Source organism: Dunckerocampus dactyliophorus, chromosome 5, assembly GCF_027744805.1.
Source record: "Dunckerocampus dactyliophorus isolate RoL2022-P2 chromosome 5, RoL_Ddac_1.1, whole genome shotgun sequence".
Lineage (NCBI taxonomy): Eukaryota > Metazoa > Chordata > Actinopteri > Syngnathiformes > Syngnathidae > Dunckerocampus > Dunckerocampus dactyliophorus.
The window spans coordinates 21619936-21644602 of record NC_072823.1 but is presented as its reverse complement, the minus strand read 5'-3'; the positions used below and the strand labels follow the sequence as shown (position 1 = coordinate 21644602).

The 24667-nt window shown below is 41.8% G+C and overlaps 1 protein-coding gene across 2 annotated transcripts in view; it reads left to right on the top strand.

The window, feature by feature from the left end:
• The first annotated feature begins 6713 nt into the window (after positions 1-6713).
• The window catches only part of LOC129181152 (transcription factor Maf-like), a 54852-nt gene continuing 36898 nt past the window's right edge, over positions 6714-24667 (top strand). For both annotated transcript variants that reach the window (XM_054775917.1, XM_054775918.1), the window contains exons 1-2: positions 6714-8091; positions 12967-13036. In XM_054775917.1, coding sequence (XP_054631892.1) covers positions 7085-8091; positions 12967-12994 — 1035 coding nt within the window. In that variant the 5' untranslated portion in view covers positions 6714-7084 and the 3' untranslated portion in view covers positions 12995-13036. The remainder of the gene's footprint in view (positions 8092-12966; positions 13037-24667) is intronic.

The window sequence follows — 24667 nt, the reverse complement described above, 5'->3', positions numbered from 1 at the left end:
TAAACTTGTGATTTTTTGCTCACAGAAAGTATGCTGCATTGAATTCAATATTTTCTGACATGAAAAGCCTGAATGAGCCAATTGCAATTTTGCAATTTCAACCAATGTACTGTATATACAAAGAAGATAATACTGACTGTTTGTTTTGTTCTTTGTTTTTTTGTATCAAAATGTAAACGATGACTCATTTGAGACGTTTGAGAAGTCCACCTGCTGTGAGAGACAATAAGCAGATGTGGGGAGGAGGGGTGGACGCATGCAAGTCTGCTCATTGTGGCCAATTATCAGGTTGAAGCCGACTTTGTGGCAGGCACGCAGCCAGACTCTGTGTTTGTGTCACAGCATGGATTTCCTACCAATTTCATCACGTACTGTACATTACCTAAGTGTACATCAGGCGCCCTCAATAGGCGGCCCGCAGGCCACATCCAGCCCACCAAAGACTTTCATTTGGCCTGCCAAACATCACCCAAATAATGAAACCATTCAGTTTCACAGAGAAGTGCTCATACCTGCAGCACTTTCTTAGGTAATGACACTGACTGCCGGCACACGTGGGCCGGGGTTCAAATCCCAGTCGGGGTGAATAGTGTTGTACTGTACAGTAGATTCCGTTCTAGACTTAACAGCTAAAAACGAGTGTAACCAAGACTCATAAAAATGGAGATTTTTCCGCACCCTCCCCAACCCTCCTGCTGTTGTTCACTGGCAACGCAACCCAGTTCTAAGGCCTATATACAGTATGCCTCACACATATATGAGTTTCACTTTGGCTTTGCCTTACAGAACTATGGTGGGTTCACGTACTGCCGAATAAAGTGTGACATCTCTGAAAAATGCTTGAAAAAAGATAAAATGTTTTTATTATCATTATATAAAGACATAAACATGTAAAATGTTATCTAAAGTAATTTAAAGTAGGTGCATTGCACCTCGACGTTGAGGCCGGGTGGCTTCTGAGCCTGAGTGGTCTCCGCTTATCGCCGACGCAGACGGGCAGGGCTGCGTGGATGTATACAAGTTGCATACAAGTTACACTGGCATACATCACGTTACAATTCACGGTTCTACATGTGCAAAAAGGAGTCGGAAGAAGAAAAGCTTTTTTAATCCTACCTCCATTTCACATCAATTGCAATGCATTTGTTTACTTCATGTATTCCAAATATACTCTATACGCTAAAATACACAGATGATTACCGTAGGTAATGATTAGGTAATAGTCTTAGCGTATATCCCTATACTCTCTGGTATATATTCTGTGCTATACTGTGCCGCCAAATGCCAAGTCTCTTCATCTGCTTTTAGGTAGACTGTCCCTCACTTGAAATATGTGCCACGTGGGAAGTGGAACATTATGTTAATACTGCAAAATGTATTGCAAAACCGCAACCAATAAGGGTAGATTGTCCCAAATTATCACATATTCATAAATTATTACCGACTAATGGTGAATGAGATGTGTTTTATGTAGAAAAATTGCCTAGTTTAAGAGAAAAAGCCACAATTGCCAAATTGCAAGTGTGCGGGGATCCACTGTACAGTATATCATTATCTTTTTTTTTTGTTTTGGTCATGGCCTTAGACATAGATATACGCATAGACATACATACGCCGCATCGAGCGCTGAGCCGTAAATCAACGTCGCGGCCATATTTCATGCGACAAGTTATGTCTATGGTCATGGCCACCAAACTAGCTAACTGTATGAGCTGCTTGCTAACCTCCCATACTGTACATAATAGAAGAAACAGAAGAAGCTAAGTGTGTGAGGAAAATACGACAACAGGAGCAATATATTTTAACAAGGATACAAAAACGCTACAGCCGAACGGTGCCAGGACGAAGAGAAACAGTCATAGGAGTGAAATAAGTGTGAGTCACTTAATTTCTTGTGTCGAACTTAGTAGGTTGATTCAAATGAAATATGAACTTTGAGAGTGCTTAAACAAGAGAGAAATGTGAGAAAATATTAATGTCTGAGAAAAGTGTATAAAGTGTATGGTGAGGGGTTTTACAGCCTTAAAACATATATAATAACTGCAAAAAATATAGTTCGCTACTTTGCGGATTTCACTTATTGCAGGCTATTTTGGGAACCTATCCCCCGCGATAATATGATACAAGGGAACACTGTATATCCTTTCTTGCATTTGACTTTTAGTAAGATTTTGTAAGATTTCCATCATAAAGGCTCCATGAACCGTGTAGGACATGCCCCAATTGCAATATGTGTAAAAAGAGAGTAAAAATACAAGTGTGAAAAGAAACACTCATGGTGTACTTACACACCAAGCACACAAAGTGAGAAAGTGCACGTTTAATATTAGTGTTTGTAACAAAAAAATATATTTCGGTTGCCTACATTTAACACTGTTATGTTCCCAGATGCTGGTCAACCACGCTTGTGTTGGGATTTAGAAGCAAAATGAAAATCATGGAAATCAAAATCTCCTGTGCCAAGGTGCAACTGTCACCATTGCATCATGTTTATGTTGCCGGCCCGTTTGAGTAGGACTTAAAGTGTAAAAATAAGTTACTACTGTTAATATTATATTATATTATTATATTACTGTTAATAGTAAAACATAAAAACAATAACACACTCCATCTTTAATGACAAATTATTGTTGAGTCAGCTATTGTTTACTGAGCAGCCTGGACAGAGACGTGTGTAGCATTGAACTTTATCCATATACTGTAATGTTAGCATGCTGTTCTCTTAAAACCCCTGTAAAACAGCAGTGTTCTTCATACGTGTAATTCCAACAACCTCTCGCATACATCCTCATTCTATTACAAAAAGACACAGTCAGTTAAGACCCTCGCTCATTTTGTGCGCTGCTAATTAAATGTGTCTCAGATGAGCCTGCTGAGCCCACTTGTCTGCTTGTCCCCCCACCCCTCCACATTTGGAGTGCCACCAGAGTTTAATATACGGCATTAAGCGGGGGATTGAGAATTAATATGGAGCCAACCTCCCAGTCGTAGCGCAATGAACGATTAGAAGACTTAATCTACGTAGTGCAGAAATCCTTTAGTTTAGTATGTGTCACATTAAAAGTGTATTTTTAATTGTGCGAGAGGGCAGGGAGGGGTTGTAAAAAATGCACACCGCGCGAAAAAGTCTGGCCAAAATCAACACTTAATTTTGACAAAACGTTCAATATTTCAAGCAGCATTAGGATACAACAGTGTGTACATTGACACATTTTTCTTCAACAAATGCATTTTTTTTGTTTTGACAGAGTGCATTTGGCGCCAGAGGGTAGCAGAGCTGCTGGATAAACTCTCGCAAACAACATGGACGTCCGAGGTAAGTGGGCACCTTCAGGGGGAGCCTGCAAGCAAACAGAACTTGAGCACGCTATAAAAGTGAGGACTACAGCAATGTGGCACTTACGAGGAGAGGATGCTTTTAACGGATGTAACAATTAGGGACGTCACTGCACCACTAAATCACAAGGAGGTCCAGGAGCCTGGGTCATCATTATCAGTGTTCTCCTGGAAGGTCACGCACAGTCTCATTAAAACACATATACACATCAGCAGGGTCAAAGTCCTACAACAGAATAGTTTTAAAGCTATCCAATGTCAGTGACACACTAGAGCGCTTGCTATTCCATCTCGTCAACAGCTCACAACTTTTATTCAGATTCAATGCATCCACAGGAATAATAAATCAACCAGGACATTTTATGGTACCTCTAATGTTATGATACTTCATCTTTTAATGTGTTGACAGCCCACCGGCGCCAAATATCGATCGGATGTCATCAAACTCTTGACAACAATTCAGTGAATAAACACATCTTGTGATTTCTACTGGAGGAGTCATAAATACTGGAACGCATCCTTTCTAGAATATCTTGAAATGCATTATTGCAGAATTATGATACAATTTGCTGCTGTGGGTAAAGCATCATAATGGTGAAGTCGTGTGAGTTAGCATATGCGCAGCTGCAAACGGTCCATACTGAATACAATCAGCAGTCACTTCATAAAAGGCAGTCTAGTGAGATCCAAGTCAAGAGTTTGTCTTTACGAAGACACTAATGCTTAACACTGATTGACACTCGGAAAGGTTTAACACTGTTTGTTACTGTGATTGTCATTTGCAGTGGTGTACAACTGCACTACATAATGCATAAGATGTTTTTCTCAAATTAAGGCTGCCTATAGCTAACGTCGTTCGACCTCCCGTTTGTAGGGATTTAGACACAGTTTCTCCACTTAGGAAATAATCTGTAGCTGGACTGGTCGCCAGTCAGTTTCAGGGCGTTGAGCAGAACTTGAATCGACCTCAGATGCAGGAAATTCAGCTTTGCTGTGCATCCCACACATGAGGACAAACAAAAAGTTGAACACTGCTAATAGTAAGCTGAGTTTTTGTAGTCAATAACATCGGTGTATAGTCTTCCTTTCGTCACTTTCTTCTTTCCTCTCGTGCTCCTTCTTTTTGAAAGGAATGTGGTTAAATACTATATTTACACCATAAATCTTGGTCTTACAAAAAAGTGTTTTCCCATAAGAACGCATTGGCCAGTACACCACAGATGCATAAATTCAAAGCTGGCCCTAACCCCAATTTTCCCAGGTCACTTCATCAGACCTGTTCAGATCCACAACTAAACCCTCTGTCCATTCCGTTGGTAATCTAAACAATCACTGTGGAAGTAAACTTGCTTCAGAGGGCTGACAGGAATTGCGGACTGTGCTTTGCGTCTCCTCTACAAGGATTGTTCACCTTTATGGCACATTAATAAACACTAGAGCAAGACATCACGTCGTGCCATTAGGATCTAATGACTAAATATAAACATATAAATACAATATACACCGCCTTGTATTTATTACTGATCTGAATTTACACTACATCAGATGGGGGGGACACCTTATCTGTTAAATATTTATTCCGAAGCGTCCGAGGGCCCTCTGTCGTATACGCTCTAATGAATAAAACACAATGTTTATCCACCCTGTTTAATGTTAAATCCTCATGAACAGTCGCAGGGACCAAGAGAATATTTACTTGTGCGGGGACACCGGGGAGTTGGATTATCTGCAGGCGGCTTTGTAGTTTTCTGATGCTCCCCCCCCACTCTTCCCCGTGTGACATGTTCCACCGAGAGTGTTCTTATTTACTCTCCGCTCCTCTGTGTATAGTCCTCCCTATTGTTTACTCTCATGTGCCGACACTTCCGAGGAATGTACTGCTTAGGGAGAGGAATCACTGTACGGGTTTTCAAGCACATGGGAAGACTTGTTGTCATGGTGTGCGTTTACATTCAACAATGGGAACAAAAGTGGATATACTGTAGGTACATGAAATATATCATTAAAGTCAGATCTTTTAAATCATAGATTACATTTTTTGGCTCTTTCAAACTTAGTTTTTCAGGTATGGATGCAGTTGATGAGGGGGTCAACGTTTGCATAGCATTTTTCTCTTAGAATGTATGATAAATGAACGTCAAAATAAACAAGGCCTTGCTTAAACTACTACTTTCCAAAAGTCAACACCCGCAACATTAGATACAGGTACACCAGCACGATCTAATTCCAGTTCAAAGCTAATTATTGATTGATTTAACTTTATTTATCACATGTACAATATACAGTGAAAGGTCGTAGGTCAGGATCTTGTTCAGTGACGCATCCCTGTGCAGGTGAAATGTCTTGCACAAGGACAACTATGACTCCAATGAAAGAAGGGAGATTTGAACCACTCACCCTCCGGTAATGTTAGTTTTGATTGACACACATTTAATATTATGGTTGTTTGCAGTGGTGCAGACCCATGCACCGCATCATATTGTGTGCTGTTTCTAATAGTGTTTTGTGTTATATATCTACATGAAAACATTAGAAACATCTCCCGGTGTGATGCCATGCACTAGTGCATATATGCTAGTGGTGTTAAATGAAAACCCACAAGTGAGCATGATGATATTTGCAAATGCATTACATTTCAACGTGAGCTCATGAGTTATAGTGCAGGTGTGCCTAATCAAGTGTCTTTGTTTTGCTTTTTCGCATGTTCTCATAAGTTAATGTAAGTAAAAGGTAACTAAATCTCTATGAAGGCTCTTAAGCGCCATCATGAGTTACTGCTTTTAACCGAAAGGGGGCAACATTGGGTTTCTACAAGCAGTTGTACAATCAGACGACATGTTCACCTCGCTGCCTTTTGTTTGGCAGCGTCTGTCTTTATTACTGTATTAATATTATTTACATGCATCGAAGTGCACGGGGGCATTAATACAGTGCTTTATGAACATGTTTGTAATGAGTGAGTGTAATGTTGACAGATTAATTGAACTTTTAATTGTTGACAGTTTATGTGACGGAATAGCAAATGACAATAAACACAGTATGTTATCGTCATTTAAACCACCACCGCTCCATAACATAATTGAGTCTAATTTTATGATTTTGACCAACATTCCTTATCGAAACTTGTTTAAAAGTGTTTTAACCTTCCGGTGATGTACTGTTTAGATAAAAGTTTACCTTCAATTATGCTAAGTAGGTCCTGCGTCGCCCTGCTCATTGGCGGTCAATTTGATAGTTCAGCTTTATGACGTCACGGCAACGATGAAATAAGCAATGCTTTTTAACTCTTGAGAAAAAAAATCTATCAATCCTTGGGTGGAGTTTTTTTTCTCCAGCCTTCCACCCCTCTTTCTCCTCCTACTCCTCCACCAGGCAACTATTTGCCCGGGACACATGCGTGAGCCTCCTCAAATTGGCGCACTAATCCTAAAAGGAGCCATGAAGTGTTAAATGGCAGAAAGCGGGAGAGCGGCGCTCAGACTCACGCACGCCGGGAGAGAGGCAGGGAACACCGCTGCTCCACTGCGTCACACTGAAGGGGAAAAATAAAAAAAGAAAAACTTATCGACTTCTTCTCCCGAAGCAAACCTGCGCTGCGCAATTAGTGCGAGGAGCCCTCTACTTTTTTATTTCCTCCGCTCGTGAAGCAAAAATAAATAAAGAAATCAAGCTGGCTCAGTGCTTGTCTCAACAGCCCACTTTGACAGGTGTTCCTCACCCCCTTTGGAGGACTGTCAACAGCAAGAGGATGGCATCAGAGCTGGCAATGAGCAACTCCGACCTGCCCACCAGTCCCCTGGCCATGGAATATGTTAATGACTTCGATCTGATGAAGTTTGAAGTGAAAAAGGAGCCGCTGGAGCCCGATCGCAGCATCAGCCAGTGCAGCCGCCTGGTCGCCGGGGGATCCCTGTCTTCCACCCCGATGAGCACGCCCTGCAGCTCGGTTCCCCCCTCTCCAAGCTTCTCGGCGCCCAGTCCGGGATCAGGAAGCGAGCAGAAGGCGCACTTGGAGGATTTCTACTGGATGACCGGCTACCAACAGCAGCTCAACCCCGAGGCTCTGGGCTTCAGCCCGGAGGACGCCGTAGAGGCGCTGATCAGCAGCAGCCACCCGCTCCAGAGCTTCGACGGCTATGCCAGGGGGCAACAGTTCGCAGGCGGGGCGGCACCGGCGGGCGCCATGGCCGGGGAAGAGATGGGCTCTGCGGCTGCCGTGGTGTCCGCGGTCATCGCTGCAGCCGCAGCTCAAACCGGTGCTCCCCACCATCACCACCACCACCACCACCACGCAGGTGCACATCACCCGTCCTCCGGGTCCCAGTCCGGCGGCGGAGGCGGCGGCGGCGGAGGCGGCGCGGGGGGGAACCACCATCACCACCACCACCCGCACATGCGCCTGGATGAGCGCTTCTCTGACGAGCAGTTGGTGACCATGTCGGTGCGGGAGCTCAACCGACAGCTCCGCGGGGTCAGCAAGGAGGAAGTGATCCGTCTCAAGCAGAAGAGGAGGACACTAAAGAACCGCGGCTATGCCCAGTCGTGCCGCTACAAGCGGGTGCAGCAGAGGCACGTCCTGGAGGGCGAGAAGACGCAGCTCATCCAGCAGGTGGACCACCTCAAGCAGGAGATCTCCCGGCTGGCCAGGGAGAGAGACGCCTACAAGGAGAAATACGAGAAGCTCATCACCACCGGCTTCAGAGAAAACGGGGGCTCCGGCAGCGACAACAACCCTTCATCTCCAGAGTTTTTCATGTGAGTCTCGGCGTAAAACAAAACAAAAAAGTTTTAAGCAACCTCACAAACTCTTCATTGTGCGCGCAGCTTCAGTGGTTTGTGCGTAAAATCGTGCAAGTTGAGGATTGATGTAGTTTGATCACTCAGAGGATGATTTAGAGGACTTTGGCTTTGCATTGCTGTCATGTTTTAGTAACTTAGCGCTCAATAACTCGTCATTTATTTGTCATCAGCTGTAATATCAGCAGCTTTTAATTTTTCTGCTTTGTTTTGTCATGTGTTCAGTTTATTTTGGCCATCCATTTCCCTCCTTGAAAAACTTCCAAAGTGCAAAAGTTTGGATAATTTATTTAAAAAAGACTGTAAAGCCATGCATGCTGGTCATGTTTCCCCCTCTTTGTTTGTATGTTTTTGGACTGACCTTTTTTATGGGACCCGGACAACATCCACGCAACACTTGGACCCTGACACACTTTATAAGCTTCTTTTTTGGAGTCCATTTGGGGTCGATGTGACACTGAAATAAATCATCAACTGTATTCAGCATTCATTGAAAATGATTATTTTAGTTTTTAATTCACTTATTACACTAAATTGATCAACGCATCAACAAGTGGGCTTGGAGCTAAATTGTTACAAAAATGAACTGTTTAGAAAAATCCATGCAGCAGTGATGTCCTCATGTGTGGTCTCGGTTAAGTGGCAACAACACGCTCTTTTAAACTGGACTTTAATAAATATACCATTCATCAATAAACATGAATGGGAAAAACACCATATTTTCGCCTGAACATGTTTTCTTTTTTTTTGCTTGATTTTACGCACAGTGCTTTGGTGCCTGTCTGTCTTGCATGTGAGGCGACACCATAAACTTATGTTTTATGTTGTTTGCTTCTGCTTAAAATAAAACAAAAACACAATCATGTCAGTTAGACGGCCTGGAAGAGTGCAAGTATTAAACTGTGTAAATGTCTGCTTTCATAAATGGTAAAGCGATGCGCACTTTACGCACGAAATTAACACAGCAATCACGAACGCCGTCAATGTACATTTTATTTTCAATTCATCTTGTAATCATATTTGATTTATTCCGGAAGTAATTTAAGTTAAAAAAAAAAATGAAATGTATTTTTTATTTTAAACGAAGTGGCCTTCACCTGTTGCGTGGCTTTACAGAATTCAGAAATACTTCCGGAATTTGAAACAAAAATCACTCTCCATTGAATGCACCAACGTGTCGAATGGTCAGCTTTATAGCCTCCGCCAAGGCCCCGAGTGTAGTTGAGTACAACTGATTTGGTCAATGATTGATTGGCGTGTAAACTTGCACCTTTTTACTTGACATGCATGCACGTGTTGGATTCGCTGTGCATGTGCAAAGTTTGAAAACATGGAAAACAACAATAATTAATATAATTAAAAGGTAATGAAAACTGTTTTTGGTAAAATAGAATAAGGTTGAGTACAAAATTAATATTTTTGATTAAGGTACTAATTTTTTTTTATGACCAATAATTTGCAGAAACACACTGTATCTTAAAATGTGTTTTCCAAACACACTCTTTGGATTAAAATCAGGTATAAAGGAAACATAACACAAACGTTACCCAAATCAAAACCAACACTTCAGGTTGCATGCAGACTCAATAGAAAAGCGGTGTTCAAAGTCACTCGGACTTGCAGCTGACTGTCTTCCTGCAGACTAACATGGCTTTAAAGAACAAAGCTGCTGTGCAAGGTCACCAAGCATGCGTCGCATCACATGCAGTGTGTGTGTTGCTTGTGGAATCTTGAAAGCACATGTGCTGCTGTTCTTATTCTGTACTTGCAGTCAGACATACAGTGACCCGCCACCTGGTCTGCTGTGCTCCCCTGTGAGCTGCGAGGTGATGCTCTTGTATCACCTGGATGATGATGCTGATTATTTTGTGTGAGAGAGACCCAGATATAGCATAGTGAAGAGATGCTGGCTTTGCCTCCCTGCAGCTCCCTTCCACATGATAAATGATTAGATATGTGTCCTGGCTTGAGAGGGGGGTGCCTTTTTAGTGTGTGTGTGTGTCCACTAATTTATGGCCCTCCTATATCTGATTAGGTCAATATAGCATGCTGATTAATTACATTTGTGTTGTAGCTTATACTGGAGATTTCTGTACTTGTGCCTCTCAGGATGACCTGGATCATGCATCATTCCTGATCATTGTGCAGGTGTGTGCTCACTTCCTGAAACATTTTGCTACTTCCTCTCCTATTTCTCTGAATGCCAGAGGCACACACACATAGGCCGCATTATTAATTTTATCAATACAAACTGTAATTCTATTCTCGGGCTTGGTCTGTATTGACTCACGCAGCGTTTGTTCACTAGCAGTCCACCCTGTGATTAAGTTATTAAAGATAATGTAGTTGTCCCCTGTCACAATATTGGACTTGTGCGCTTTTCGGGTCAACTATGGGAAATCACTTTGGAATGTATCAGTATTGACATTTGAATCATCGTCATGTAGCTTGCTTTAATGCCTCAGAATTAGCAGCACGGAAGGACGGCATGCACCCTGTGGTGTCTATTTGCTGGAGTGCTCGCTGACCACTACCACCGCCGCCGTCTTTTATTTGACCTTGTGTATGCATTAAGTGCATTAAATCTGTGGGAATACGTCATTTTCTCATGACATTGTGGCGCTTGTACTGTACTTTGCTTATGTCAACCCCAAAGGAACTCTTAATAAATGTCCGTATTTGGTATAGAATGTTTTGCATTCAAAAACAAATCATATTCCCTAAATTGCTCGCTTCTCATTCTGCCACCCAACATTTTCTCCATGTTCTTGTCTCCCCTGCATGAACAGAAGCATGCATTCACATTCCAATCTCCTTCACCTGATCTGCATCTGCATCACTCAGCACAATAAACATTTACATTTAAAGCGATTTAAATCAGTGGCGTTCATGTTGCGGTGCGTCCATCACCTGCACCTGCAGTGGCAGAGTGTCTTGCCCTCGCCGTGTTCCTGAGTTATGTGCCATTTATTTGAGACACCAATAATTCAACTTGTCCTGTCGTGCACTAAGAAATATGTGTGTGGCGAAGGGGAGGCATTGTGATGGTCTGAATCCAATCCAGTGATCACTGTAAGGAGGGCGGGTATAACATTAGGTATCCTTGCACAATTGAATGAGATCCAATACAATACAAACTGAAACTGCAATAACATAAAAAGTGAGCATTATTATCTTTGTAAAGGCCAAAATATTTCGTACATCTCCGATAATGGACCCCTGGTCTATGTCAGGTCTGCCTAGCGTTATGGACGGGTAGTGCTTTTGTTGCTTAGTGTATCTGAAGGGCAACATGAAAGCTAATTAGTATTTAATGACGCATGATCACAATATTCCAACTGGGCTGTGTGTTGACTTACAGGCCGCAGAGCTGCTGTGTGTGTGTTTTGGACCACATGCAGTGAACATAAAGGTGGTGTAAAGTGGTGTGTGGGGGTGCAACATGCAAATGCGTATGTGCGTCTTGCGGGGCTGGAAGCGAGCCCTAGTCTTGTAGCTGCATCTCAATGAAGCCGCAGAAGTGATTCATCCGCTTTGTGTGTGTGTGTGTGTCTCTCTCTCTGCCAGTCAAACAGACATTGATCTCAAAGCCAGGCAAGGTGACCCGCAACTGTTGTGTGTTCCAAACTCTCACTCTCCCACTCGCTTTCAGTTGCACCTGGGAAAGGCCTTGACCCCACAAACTGCTGCCATGTAGCAGCCCGCTGACACGTGGGTCTAGCACCACACATACTGTATCAATCCGTGTGTGTTTGTGTGTGTTTGCAGCAAATGCACACAGAGTGGACGCACGTGTCTGGAAGTCTGTGTGAGTAACAGTGCACATGTTTCTGTGCAACAGGTGTACTACTTTGCAATCCTGGCGTGATAGATGGACACATTATTAATGTTCAGTTAGGGAAATTATTAACATGAACACCAAAGTGACTGTGTTGCAAACCTCCGCAGAAATGCACTCCAAAAAATTACAAAATAAAACCAAAACAAATAAGTGCGTCTTGCCACAACACACTCCACAAACATACTGGACAGGCTGCTCTAAAGACGTGAAGTTTTGCTGAAAAATGAACACTTAATTTGGTTAGACCACGGGTGTCCACCAAGGGCATACAGAACAATTTTGGAATTTAAACCCCCTAAAAACCAATCTAGAGGAGCTTAAGATATGGTATGCAGTTAAATCTTCTAACCTTCAACATTTCCGGTTTGTCTTGTAAACTTTTATTAGCTTTTTTTTCCAGTGTGGCTCTAATTATTCTCAGTAATATTCTGATGAGGATGCTTATTTTTATTTTTAGCATATGCCACAGGTCAATAATAATAAACAATCCATGTGCCACAAATGGCCCCCGGGCTGTATTTTGGACATCCCCGGGGTTGGGGAATTTGTTACTTGATAATGGAACACAGTAAATAAAAAACGTTTTTAAGTTACTTGTAAAAATACCTAATAATTTTGTTGACTAAATTGGTGACTGGTGCTTTAAAATATTGATATGTTGCTTTAAAATACTGATGTGCTGTAAATAACGTAGTTTGTCCATGTTCATGTGTCCGCAAGCTTCTCTTACCAGGCCCTCCAGTGCAGCTGAATGGGTCAGAGTCCATTTGGCCCGCTGTGGAGCCGGATTACAGAAATGTGAACGGTTGTCATTGTTTGTTGCAGTTGGACTGACATCTCATTTCTCCTGCAGCAAGCGCACCCAAATTTTTATTTGTGTTTACTGACACTTGTCTTTTAATGCTGGTATCAAACCCATGATCTAATGTTGGCTTTCTAATGGATTAAGTGTCGCCGAATACATGTAATTGGCTCTCTTTTCTACTTTTTAGGACGTCAAGAAAATTCCTCCATCTGTGATAGCAAGTTTGGTCTTCTATGGCCCTTCACCCTCAAACAGAGGTAAACTCCGCCTTTATCACAAATATTCCACTAGGAGTCTTGAAGTGCCGATTCATACCACATTTCAATGTAGTACATACAGATTTAATCATGAGTTAATCACAAACGCAGCGCATTCATTCAAAGGGACAAAAGGTAAGCTTGTGTACACAATTGGAAAGGTTAGAAATGAGCCAATTCCAGTTTAGTGTAAAAATTAGTGTAAATTAGAGCAATCGCTTGTACCGATTTATTGCCACTAGCTTTTGACAGCCGAGTCCGGAGGAGACTTTGATGATTTGATGCATTTCACGCTTCATATTTAGCTCCATGGCGACCGCACCTCTTCCTCTCTCAACTTGCTATGTTTGGGGAGTCTGACAAGAAGGGCTTGATGGACAGGAGGGGGGCTGACATGCAGTGTGCTCATGGGAGATGGGGCCAAAAACCTTTTCACTTCATGTGCTGACCCTGTGAACCTCCTTCACCCACTGTGCTCCCTTTGAGGAGCCAGACACTGTAAATATTTATTTTTTCACTTTATTTATAGTTTATTTCTGACGGACACGTAGATGGATGGCTGCAAACGTGGAAGGGGATGAGGGGGGTCAAAACAATGGGAAGCCATTTTTAACCTCTGCAAGAGGTTATGCACTGTTAGCTCCAGACACATTCTTTTCTGCGATGCTCGCTGGCCTCCAAGTTGTTCTAACAAGAAGTCCTATAGAAATAGGAAATAAGTGAATTAATCAGTTCCCAGATCAAAGCTTCACATCAGAAAAACTTGAAACCTGCTAAGATATAATTTACATTCTTAACTGCTGTACAGGTATAAAGAGAAGTTAACTACTGTATAGCAAAACTTAATCAAATTATAATAAAGTAAAACTATTTACCCACTAAGATGCCTGACAGGCACACATTGCTTATGTCCTAGGTTCCCAAAGTGGGGTACGCCAATTGCCATAGGGGGTATGTGAATAAAAATGAAAAAACAATTAGCGCTTAAGACTGCACTTGCGAGTGCACCTGAAAGCCTTATGGCACAAGGAGAACGGCGCAGAAAGCAGACATAGCGCAGCGGAAAAAAACCTGTCACTGTGAGTGATTCCCCTGAAATGTACTGTAGGCTCTGTCGATACTGGTATGTATTTTTATACTTCGGATACTGCTTCATCATGATTGTTAAACTTTTCTCTTCAATTGGGTATTAAATGAATATTCAGACGGAAACCATAGCCACCGTGAATGGACAAAAAAAGTGAAGTTCAAATTCAGCCCATTCAAACGGGACGCCAACATCAAACTGGAATAAAAGATATGCAGAATGATTACTTATCGATTCATGTGATCATGTGAAACCTTATCAAAATGTGACCATGCAAAATACACTTTTCTGACCCCGAATTACTGTAAAATGAATTAACCAACTAATTACTGTATGTTCAGAATTTGAAGGTCATTTAAGGTAAAAAGGTTTATGTTTTTTAAGTGTCCAGAAGTAGTGGGTACATGTCTTCAGGTCAAATGTCTGAAGGGGTACGTGACTGTAAAAAGTTTGGGAACCGCTGGCTTATGTTGTACTGAGCAGTCTCATCCATTTCAACTTTGCAGTAAGTTTTTTTTTTTATATATTTCTTTAATCCTATGGTCACCATCACACTTTTCCCACTTTGCCATCACTGCCAACCTCCTGTGGCATCACAAAACAACCCCACAAAAAGCCAAAGAAAAAGCAAAACAAACCTTTTAATTTTTTAGATGCGCTCTGAGCTGAAGTCCCAAGATTTGCAGACATCAGGCACGACGATGGTCTGTGTTTGTTTAATTTTTGTGTCTCACTGAACTCCAAATTGTGCGACCATTCAGCTGTTTGGAGGTTCCATGCTGTTGCAAAAAAAAAAAAAAATCACAGATTTCCACAAAAACTTGTAACAGTGTGACGCATGGGACAGGAAAACAGCCATTACATCGGGGTGCAAATGGGGGATTTTATTGTCACTATTTGTCATTACTGTCTGCTTGCATTGGAAGCAAGCGGGTCAGTGACTCACCACATTCAGTAGATGGAGCTGTGGTGGAGAGAAAATAGCTTGTTGTGTGTTGCAGTTGGCACCCACTTTGCAGCCAGAAGGACAGGAGGTTGGAGTCCAGGGGCCTAATGCAGGGTGGCTGGCCGTGCAAGCAGACAGGCAGGGTAACCAGAAGCAGGTGTTGACCTGTGCTGCTGGAAGATCGAAGGCTTTATTTAAAGGTCTGGTCAATGCTGGTGTGCTGCTGAGGTATCAGCCTTGCAACTGGCCGACTCATCAGCAGCCCTGTAATACAACTCTGACTCTAACCCCCAATGCGCACACACGCAAACACACACACAGTGGACACATCAGGTTTTACAGTGCAGCTGAGAGGCTGGACAGAGGAAACTACAAGATCAGCATCAGCTAAGTTTACTGTGCTGCGGGAAAGGATACTCTCCTCTTTTTTTTTCTCTTTCTCCAGATAAACTAAAAACACGATCATTTTAGAAAAGGTTTTATATTGTAGATATGAGAAAATGGAAAGAAAAACAACGTGCTCAGCTAAGTTTACTGCACAACAGCAGACAGAATACGTAACCATAAAAGCTCACCTCACTCCCAAAAGGCTTTGTAGTGCAAAAAACTGTACTGTTAATGTTTCATTTAAACACCCTATTCATTTAACCTCCTTCTCCTGTAGTGGTCGGGTGCGGGGGTTCAAAAGCAAATAACCACTAATGCCTCTAATTTCATGCCAGGTCAAAAAACATTGGCATTAACATCTCTGGCTGTGTTGGCAACCTCCTGATGTACAGGATGGGCCACAAGTTTCCATACGTAGGAAAAATAATCATTGTCATGTTGGACACTCGTTTTTATTTATGGAATGTGCTAATATAATTACCGTTGTTTTGAACACACATAATACGTTTTTTCTACTATTGATGAACTTGCATTTGCACAACTGGAGTTATGCTTCTAATGGCATTGGTGATATGTTCCTTGAGATCATTTATGTCTTGTATCATCGCCTGATGCACCATAGCCTACAAGTGCCGTGGTCTTCAGATACCGCAAGAGTATGTGAAACATAAAAAAACACCCTAAAATATGTATTATACAGTTTCCTATGTATGGAAACATATGACCCACCCTGTAGTCCTTTATTAACTACTCAAAAAGTATGAGCTCTCAAAGATCTAAAATGTTTTTTTATGTTCACAAATTTGTCTAAGTGCGCACTTCTCTTTTGCTGAGATAATCCATCCGACTCACAGGTATGGCATACCAAGATGCTGATTAGTAGCATGATTATTGCACAGGTGTTGCTGGTCACAATCCACAATAAAAGGCCACTCGAAAATGTGCAGTTTATCACACAGCACAATGCCACAGATGTCGCAAGTATTGAGGGCGCATGCAATAGGCTTGCTGACTGCAGGAATGTCCACCAGAGCTGTTGCCTATAAATTGAATGTTCATTTCGTAAGATGTCTCCAAAGGCGTTTCAGAGAATTGGGCAGTTCGTCCAACCAGCCTCACAACCCCAGACCACATGTAACCACACCAGCCCAGGACCTCCACATCCAGCATCTTCACCTCCAAGACTGTCTGAGACTAGCCACCCGGAAAGCTGCTGCAACAATCGGTTTGCATAACCAAACAATTTCTGCACGAACTGTCAGAAACCTTCTCAGGGAAGCTCATCTGCATGCTTGTCGTAGTTCTTCAGTTCTTGTGTGGCCAGCACACTCACACGTGTGAGGTGGATGGATTACATCAGCAAAGAACAAGTGCGCACTAACACAGATTTAGACAGCTTTGTGAACGATAGTTGAGAGAAATAGGCCTTTTGTGTACATAGAGAAAGTTTCAGATCTTTGAATTCAGCTCTTGAAAGATGGGAGCGTTTGTATTTTTGTAGAGTGTACCTCTGCATGCGCTTTAAATTGTTGGTTGCGCTACTCAGATGTTGGTGTGAAACATTCGTCATACTGTTGTTTACAACCCACTCATCAGTGGTGTTAATGCCGGCTGAGCCGTTTGCGCCTTACTGATATTCCAACATTGGTTCTGTTGCTGTTGTGTTCTGCAATACAGTACGCTTGTTCACAAATGAGCATCAAAGAGAGCAACGTTTTGTTTTTTTTTTTCAACTTTCTCATATTCTACTAATCATTATTAATATACAAAAATGACATTGTTTGGAAATAACAGATTCCAATTAATGCCCTGTCCAATTTGTGGTTTAGGTAAATAAACGCCCCAGCTACAATTAGAGCATTTACAGTATTTATGTTTTCCGTATTGCATGGGGAATGTGTCGTGTGACAGCACGGTCAAGACGGGGACAATGAAGCAGCAAGGGACTTAATGCAGGATACTGAGATTGTGTGTGTGTGTGTGTGTGTGTGTGTGTGTGTGTGTGTGTGGACACCTGCCTGCTTCAGCACTTTCCCGCTGACAGGGGCTGTGAGGTCACAGACAGGGCACATTAGAGGAGGATTCGCAGCAACACCACACCTACTACAAGAGCTCTATCCCTCGCGCTTGCGCGCTCACCAGGTCTGCTTCCCCTTTTTACCCTTTTTTCCCCCTACCTCTTGCCTCCCCCATCATGGTGACGAGGTGAGTCAGTCATTTGGATGTGGGGTGGGAAGGACAAAGAGGCATCAGTGGCTGACAATGGGTGGGTGGGACAGGCTGTTTTGTAGACCTGGACAGTGGAAACATACATATTTCAACATAAAGGAAGATTAGATTAGATTAGATTAGATTAGATTAGATTAGATTAGATTAGATTAGATTAGATTAGATTAGATTAGATTAGATTAGATTTATGTTCTAGCTATTGATGTTTGTTCATCTCAAAAGTAAGACTCTAAGGGGCTATCCACACGGAAATGGTTTCAGATCAATACGGCAAAATATTTTATCGTTTCAGCCTTTCATCAACACGGAAACGGCATGTTTTTTTTAAAAATGGCTTCTAGAGTGGGAAAATCTGGAAATTCCGGCTTGTCCTTTTTGTGTAGACAAGCAAGATGACGTCACGACCTGTCGCCGTCACGAGACCAGAAGTGAGCGTTGATGACAAACCAACATAACATTTGAACATTTCGACTGACATGACTCACCCAAGTCGACATTCTCCTGATATTTTATTGTTTTATACTCCAAAATGATCAAATGATGGGGCAGATGATGGGGCAGAATGAACAGTAAATGTGCTTTAGAAATAAACCTTGACCTTGAGTCACAGAAGTAATTCCACTTCGTCGTAAGTCTAGATGAGCCTTGGAAAATGGAAATCGACAAATTGCATGCGTTCTTTCTTCTTCGATAGTTTTGTGTGTCACGTGGTTTTGTCTGTGTGTCCGTTTACATCGGCACACGTAGATGTGCCTCGTTTTCACCCAGTGATCTGTTGCCGTCTGGATGCAACTACTTACTAATCCGGCACACTGTGGACGCAAAGTTTTTTCAACCTGCCAAAAAATGCCAAAAACCTGCCAATGAAAATCCCATGAAACACCTTAGCTGCAAATAACACACTCGACAGCTGGACAAGGATACACTTATTGGCCACAGTATTAAGTGCAGCTGCACAATTTAATGAGATGCAATAACTAAAGTTCGCCAATATGATTCCTTTAAAGGGATACTTATCTTGTGATTGTGGGTAGTGCCTCTGCATCATTCAAATTTGGATTAAATTGAGTATTATGCATAGTTTTAGTTCATGTCGAACATGCTTAAAACATTTACAATAAGTAACGTAATATGATTCCATTTGCACAATTCAGCATGCCCAAAAAAGAAGTAGGAAGCAGCACAACCACCACCATAATAAACGTACAGTTAAATGAATACTTACCCTGCAGTGTCAGTCAAAACTGCACACTACATAATACAGGTGTACCTAATGAAGTACAGGCTTCCAGCAATTGTTCATGAATAGGCCTCCTCTGAGTTGAGTGCTTGTTAGTGTTAGACTTGAAAAAGGACATTTATTTTATCATCAGCAGTTTTAAAGATACACACGCCGAAACACAGAACAACTGTGTGTATAGTGTATAGAATAATTTTTTTTTAAGTGTGTTATGTATTTTTTTGCTTTCTGCTAAATCTCAAAGAAGCATAAACCCTGGAGTCACACCTCCAAACATCAGCTCCTCTTTTCAACTTATGTTAATATACAATCATATCTCTGAGGCTTTTCACTTGTTTGCCTGGATTGTGTTGTTTTATTCAAATATAATTAGTTGTAAAGATGTTACCACCCTGTATGTGTGTGTGTGTGTGCGCCTCAAAGCCACCGTTGTCCTCAGGTTGCGAGTGGGTGTTCACAGCATGACTGAGAGAGGAACGAGTATGAGCTCATGTTTTCTTCACGTATGGCCTGCAGCCTCCAGCCTGGAGCCTTCCTCCCGCCTGCAGTGTCCTCCAACAAACACACACCTCTCTTGCTTGCTCCCCTGGCGTCACCGCGCCATCTACCCTGCAGTCGCTCGTCAGCGTTGGCCTCCGTGTGTTGCACCTCGCGTCTAATTGAATTCCAACACTGTGATGTTAACACGGGACAATGCTAACAGTCCTCGGGACATGTTTCAGCATCTCGCTCCCAAAGAGAAAATGAGTGCCAAGTTCGCTGTGGCAACGTGATTTATTCAAGGCACCAAACTGTGTCTTGTGTAGCCCCTAAAGGATCCTATTTTTATAGCCGTCAGCACCACCTCTCATACACACACACACACACTCAGATTATGTATCACGACGACACCTTCAGTGGACACAATGTCTGCATTTCCTCTCACGTCTTAACTGTCTCTATTGCTGTCCATCCCCTTTCCTTGACACCCCCTCTTGGAAATGAGCTTTAATGGCACATATTTCTAGTCCCGGGCTGAAACGGGATGCATCTCCTCCTTGTTAGCTTGATAAATAACAGGGCTGTGGGGAAAGTGCTGAATTTTAGCTTTCTGCCTCTATTTTCTGCTGGATGACATTAATTTTAAGTGGCGGGAAGGAGGGAGCTAATACAGACAAATAAATAAAGAGAAGGGGAGCAGAGGTGCCGGGATAACTGTGCTGCGACCTGCGTGTACAGACTCACACTATACAGAAGCTCTGTATGATTAAATCATCATTTTTTAGTCCTGCAGAGACTGAATTAGTTAAAAGATTGCATATATAGGACTGGACAAACAGACTTTGCTTTGTTTTACTGAGTCACAAAACATTACAGGTACTTTTTGAAATGAAATTTGCATGCATGGCCTAACCGTGATGGTTTTAACTTTTACCTGACAAATCTTAAGTAAGCTTGATCAAATCTAGCTTCTGCTTGGACTTTAACACTTCCGCAGCTGTTGAACTCTGATGAAAAAGTAGTCAGTATTCACTTGTGCAGGCGTACCTTATAGTTTCTATCTACCTATCTATCTATCTATCTATCTATCTATCTATCTATCTATCTATCTATCTATCTATCTATCTATCTATCTATCTATCTATCTATCTATCTATCTATCTATCTATCTATCTATCTATCTATCTATCTATATTGAGTAATGACCTCCTGCGATTTCCGATGGGTTGACAAGCTCGTCGTGAGTTGTAGCTCGTGATTGGCTCTTACTAAAAAAAGAGCTACAGTTTCCACACTGACTCGGGAGCGGCACAGCGTTTAAACGATTAGTAGTAGTTCTGAAGTAAGGGAGACGTCACGGGATTAGAACATGGTCAGAAATTAGCTGCACCGCTGTACTGTATACTGTAAGCCGCAGGGTTCAAAGTTTAAGAAAAAAGTAACGGCTTCTACAGCAGAAATGACAGGAATTAGTGTTGAGTACCTATATACATACATATACTGTCATAATTAAAAATGCGCTTAATAAGTGTGTGAGGCATATTTAGGACTAAAACCTGGATTGTGGCGGGAGTGAACAATGGCAATTGAAGAGAGAAGGAGAGGGTTCTGGGACGCAATCTAATCTCATTACACTCATCATTTTTACTGCAAGTGTTGATCCAAAATCAAAGTAAAACACCAACGTCAAGTTAGCAGGAGGGTTCAGAGGGGAGGTTGGTGTGGGTTAGGGAGTGGTCGGGCGTCGCAAGTACTCGCAATCTAATGTACACTTTTCAAAGGGTGTTAATGCATCGGTTTGAATAAGATGTTATATTTTCTTTGATATGATCTTTGCATTATTATTGCTTTGTTTTAGACACCCAGGTCTGACACAGGCAAAGACACATGTTGCAGAGGGTAGATCATACATTATGTTTATATATGGGATAGTATCAAAATAGGTACACACAATGCAGAAACTGTTGGAGCTTCACAAACAAAGGCTGTATAAATAGATTTAATTCACCTGCCATTATTCTGACCAACCTTTTACCTTTTCCCTCGTTTTGAGAAAAGTACATCACTGACCTCTGCTTTTGATTCCATTAAGCCAAATTCCATCGTCCTCACTATCCCAACACACTCGTGCCCTCCAGATGTGACGCCAGCAATGCGTCTTTGCGGGCTTTAATTTTCCGCCCGTATTTATCACATGCTGTCGTTTGGCGGTCACATGACCACGTGAACTACTTGCCTAGTGGCAATTAAGGCTGATAAATCACTCATTTACAGCAAGAGGAGGAGGAGGAGAGGAAACGAGAGAGGAGTGTGATACCAAGGAAGGAGAAGATTAATGAACAGCTTGTAGTCCTTCACAGATATTTTATTTGCTCGTTTACTTGAAACCACAGTGTTATGTTGTGTGTGGCGGGCGTAGAGGCAGATGCACAAAGAGAAGGATGCAGGTAGTCGCTGTGTTTTACTGCTGCACTCTGATTGGGACTGCTTGTGCATATATGCGCCTGCAAAGGTATTAAAATACAGTGAGACACTTCTCTGATGGATCTCTTCTGACTATAAACAGGAGAGTAAACACACTGATGGCTCAGCATGCAGCCATTCCACGTAGAGGAATTTAATTGCACTATTCTTTATTTTTGTCAGTGTATAGGCAGACATGCTGCTCAATCCATTTTTATTCCAGGTGACTGGTGACCCCCAGATGCGCAGTGCAGTGATGGTATAAGTTACATCCAAAACTGTGTTTCAGCAGTCCTGCAGGCCTGTGCCTCATTGAGACTGCCCACTCACTTGAAAAAGGCTGATTAAAGATTCATGACAAAAGGAAGCAAAACAAAATTCAGGACCGAGAAAGAGGACAGGTAGCAGTGAAGAGAGAGACAGGAGTGTTTTGTTTCACCTGCTCACAGAAAAGCAATGAGAACGGTTCCTATACCCCGATGCTGTTGGTGGGATTCGAATGTCTGGTACATTACAGGACTATTGACTTTTGCAACTTCGAATGTGTGACTTATTATATTTCCGCGGGATGTACCGGTATGCCAAAATCCCTTTTGGGTACATAAGGTCATAATTCGGTTTGTCTTCGGTACAATCCTTAAACAGCTTTAAGGATTTTTAAAATAAAACTAGTAATTCTCCAATAAACAACATTGTCATATAAAATGTATTTTTAAAACAGGAAATAATATGTAATAGTTTCTTTTTCTTTTCGGAAAGTGCAACAGTTTGAACAGTCTGAATGACTGTTTTATTTTTAGTCAAGTAGAAGTCCTTATTGTCTGAAGTGCAGCATTAATAGTTCCAGCTTGTAGCCTCATTTCCCATCTCTAATGAACAATGGTGGCACACTGCTGCCGTCTCATCCACTTGTCTTTGGCCATTTATTTTATTTGTCATTTATTGTATTTCGCCCAGAAGACAAAATGACAACAGAAGGGGGTTTTCAGAGCTGTATACAGACGAACTGAAGGATGTGGGCACCACTTTAATAATTATTCACCTTTTTGTTTATTAAATATGCTAACATCAATCCGATGTAAGTATGTTTAGAGAAAAACAGTCCAAATCTCAGCTTTGTGTGTAAGTGAAATAACAAATGGTATTAGTTAGATGGCTGGTAGAATTCAACATTTCAACTTTTTTTTCCACATAACCTTTTATTTGCCCTAATGATCCTTTATAATATTGTGATGCCTTTTTTTTAACTTTTAAATGGCCACCAGGTTGGACTTTGGACACCCATGCACTAATGCCTGGATCGATTCACTTTGAAGCAGCCACAAAATCACTATATTTTAACACAATTTCGGTTCAAGTCGTATTACAGTACTTTCAAAATAATATTTTATATCTGTTTGTGCAGTGTGTGATGGTGTCGCTACAGACTTTAGAGGGAGCCATATACCTTGTAGATACTGCTTTATGTACAAATGAATGGAGAATGCATATTTTCCATGGAAAGAAATAACCTATGTGAACAGGAACATAGTATAGGTTCCTATTTTACTATTTTGAATATGACCAGATTGGCTGTGTTTCGTTGGTCTCCAAATCTGGTTTCTATAAAGAACACTGAAAAGGAAAATTAATTCAAAATATCAGGAGTAAAAACAGTTGTAATAGAGAAGATGTCCCTAATTGTACAAGTGTAACATAACATGACCAGCACAAATGTACACCTGCATAAAATGAGGACTGCTGAGAAGTTACACTTTAGTGAAATGTGGGAAAAGTGCAACATGCAGACATGCAGCATCTCCTTCTTTTCCCACTTCTCTCAAGGTTGACAGGAGTGGGGGCAGATAGTGGAAGGAGCAGATGCAATAAGGGGGAGGAGCAGATGCAATAAGGAGGAGGGGCAGATGCAATAAGGGGGAGGAGCAAAATAGAGGAGAGTGTTTACATCGTGTCCTGTTCACATAAACTGTGCAAATGACTTGTCATTTATTTTAAAAGTAATCGTGAACTTATTTGAATTGACCAGAAATGTCTGCAGGAAGCCTGAGCACCTCATGTGTACAATTTTGTTTGCTTTGTTCTTTTTTTTTTTTTTTTTTTTTTTACAATGGAATTTCATTTCTCCATCCAGAAAACATCCAAAGCACGCACATCAAGCACACTATAAAGTACATTTGTGCAGTGCATGAGACTCCTGTTGCATACAGTTAGCAGTAATTTTGCCAATTTATTGAATTGAAATCATGACATTAACGAGCATAAATCTAAATTTGAATGGTTTATGCAGTAGTTTTAAAAAATTACGAGAGAAATATGCTTCACTGTCTTCTTATTGCAAAGTTATCTGGAGAGAATGAAAGGGCCCTTAAAAAGTGGGATGTTATTAGCATTGGATCAACTGCAGCCTCATGCCCCCCCCCCCCCCCCCCCCCCCACACACACACACACACACACACACACACGTCCTTATTGACGTATGCACTGTTCTTGCAGGAGTGGGGGAAAGTGCTTATTAAAGATGCATAGGTCGTAGGTCAAGTACAGGTCCCACTCCTCGGGTTCTGCCCGAGGTCAAAGGTCAGCAGGTCAGAGTTAGAGGTCAGTGTGACCACTTCTGATCGGTTTATCACAGCATAGGTCACTGGCAAAACGATGAGCGCTTCAGAAATCAAAGGTCATTTGCATGCGGTCACATGACATGCCCGCCGCATTCCACCACACAGGCTTTTTTTTATTTGTTTACTCCTCTCCCACAGTAACGGCTCTCCTTTGAATAATTACATGATCTTTTCGTGTTCT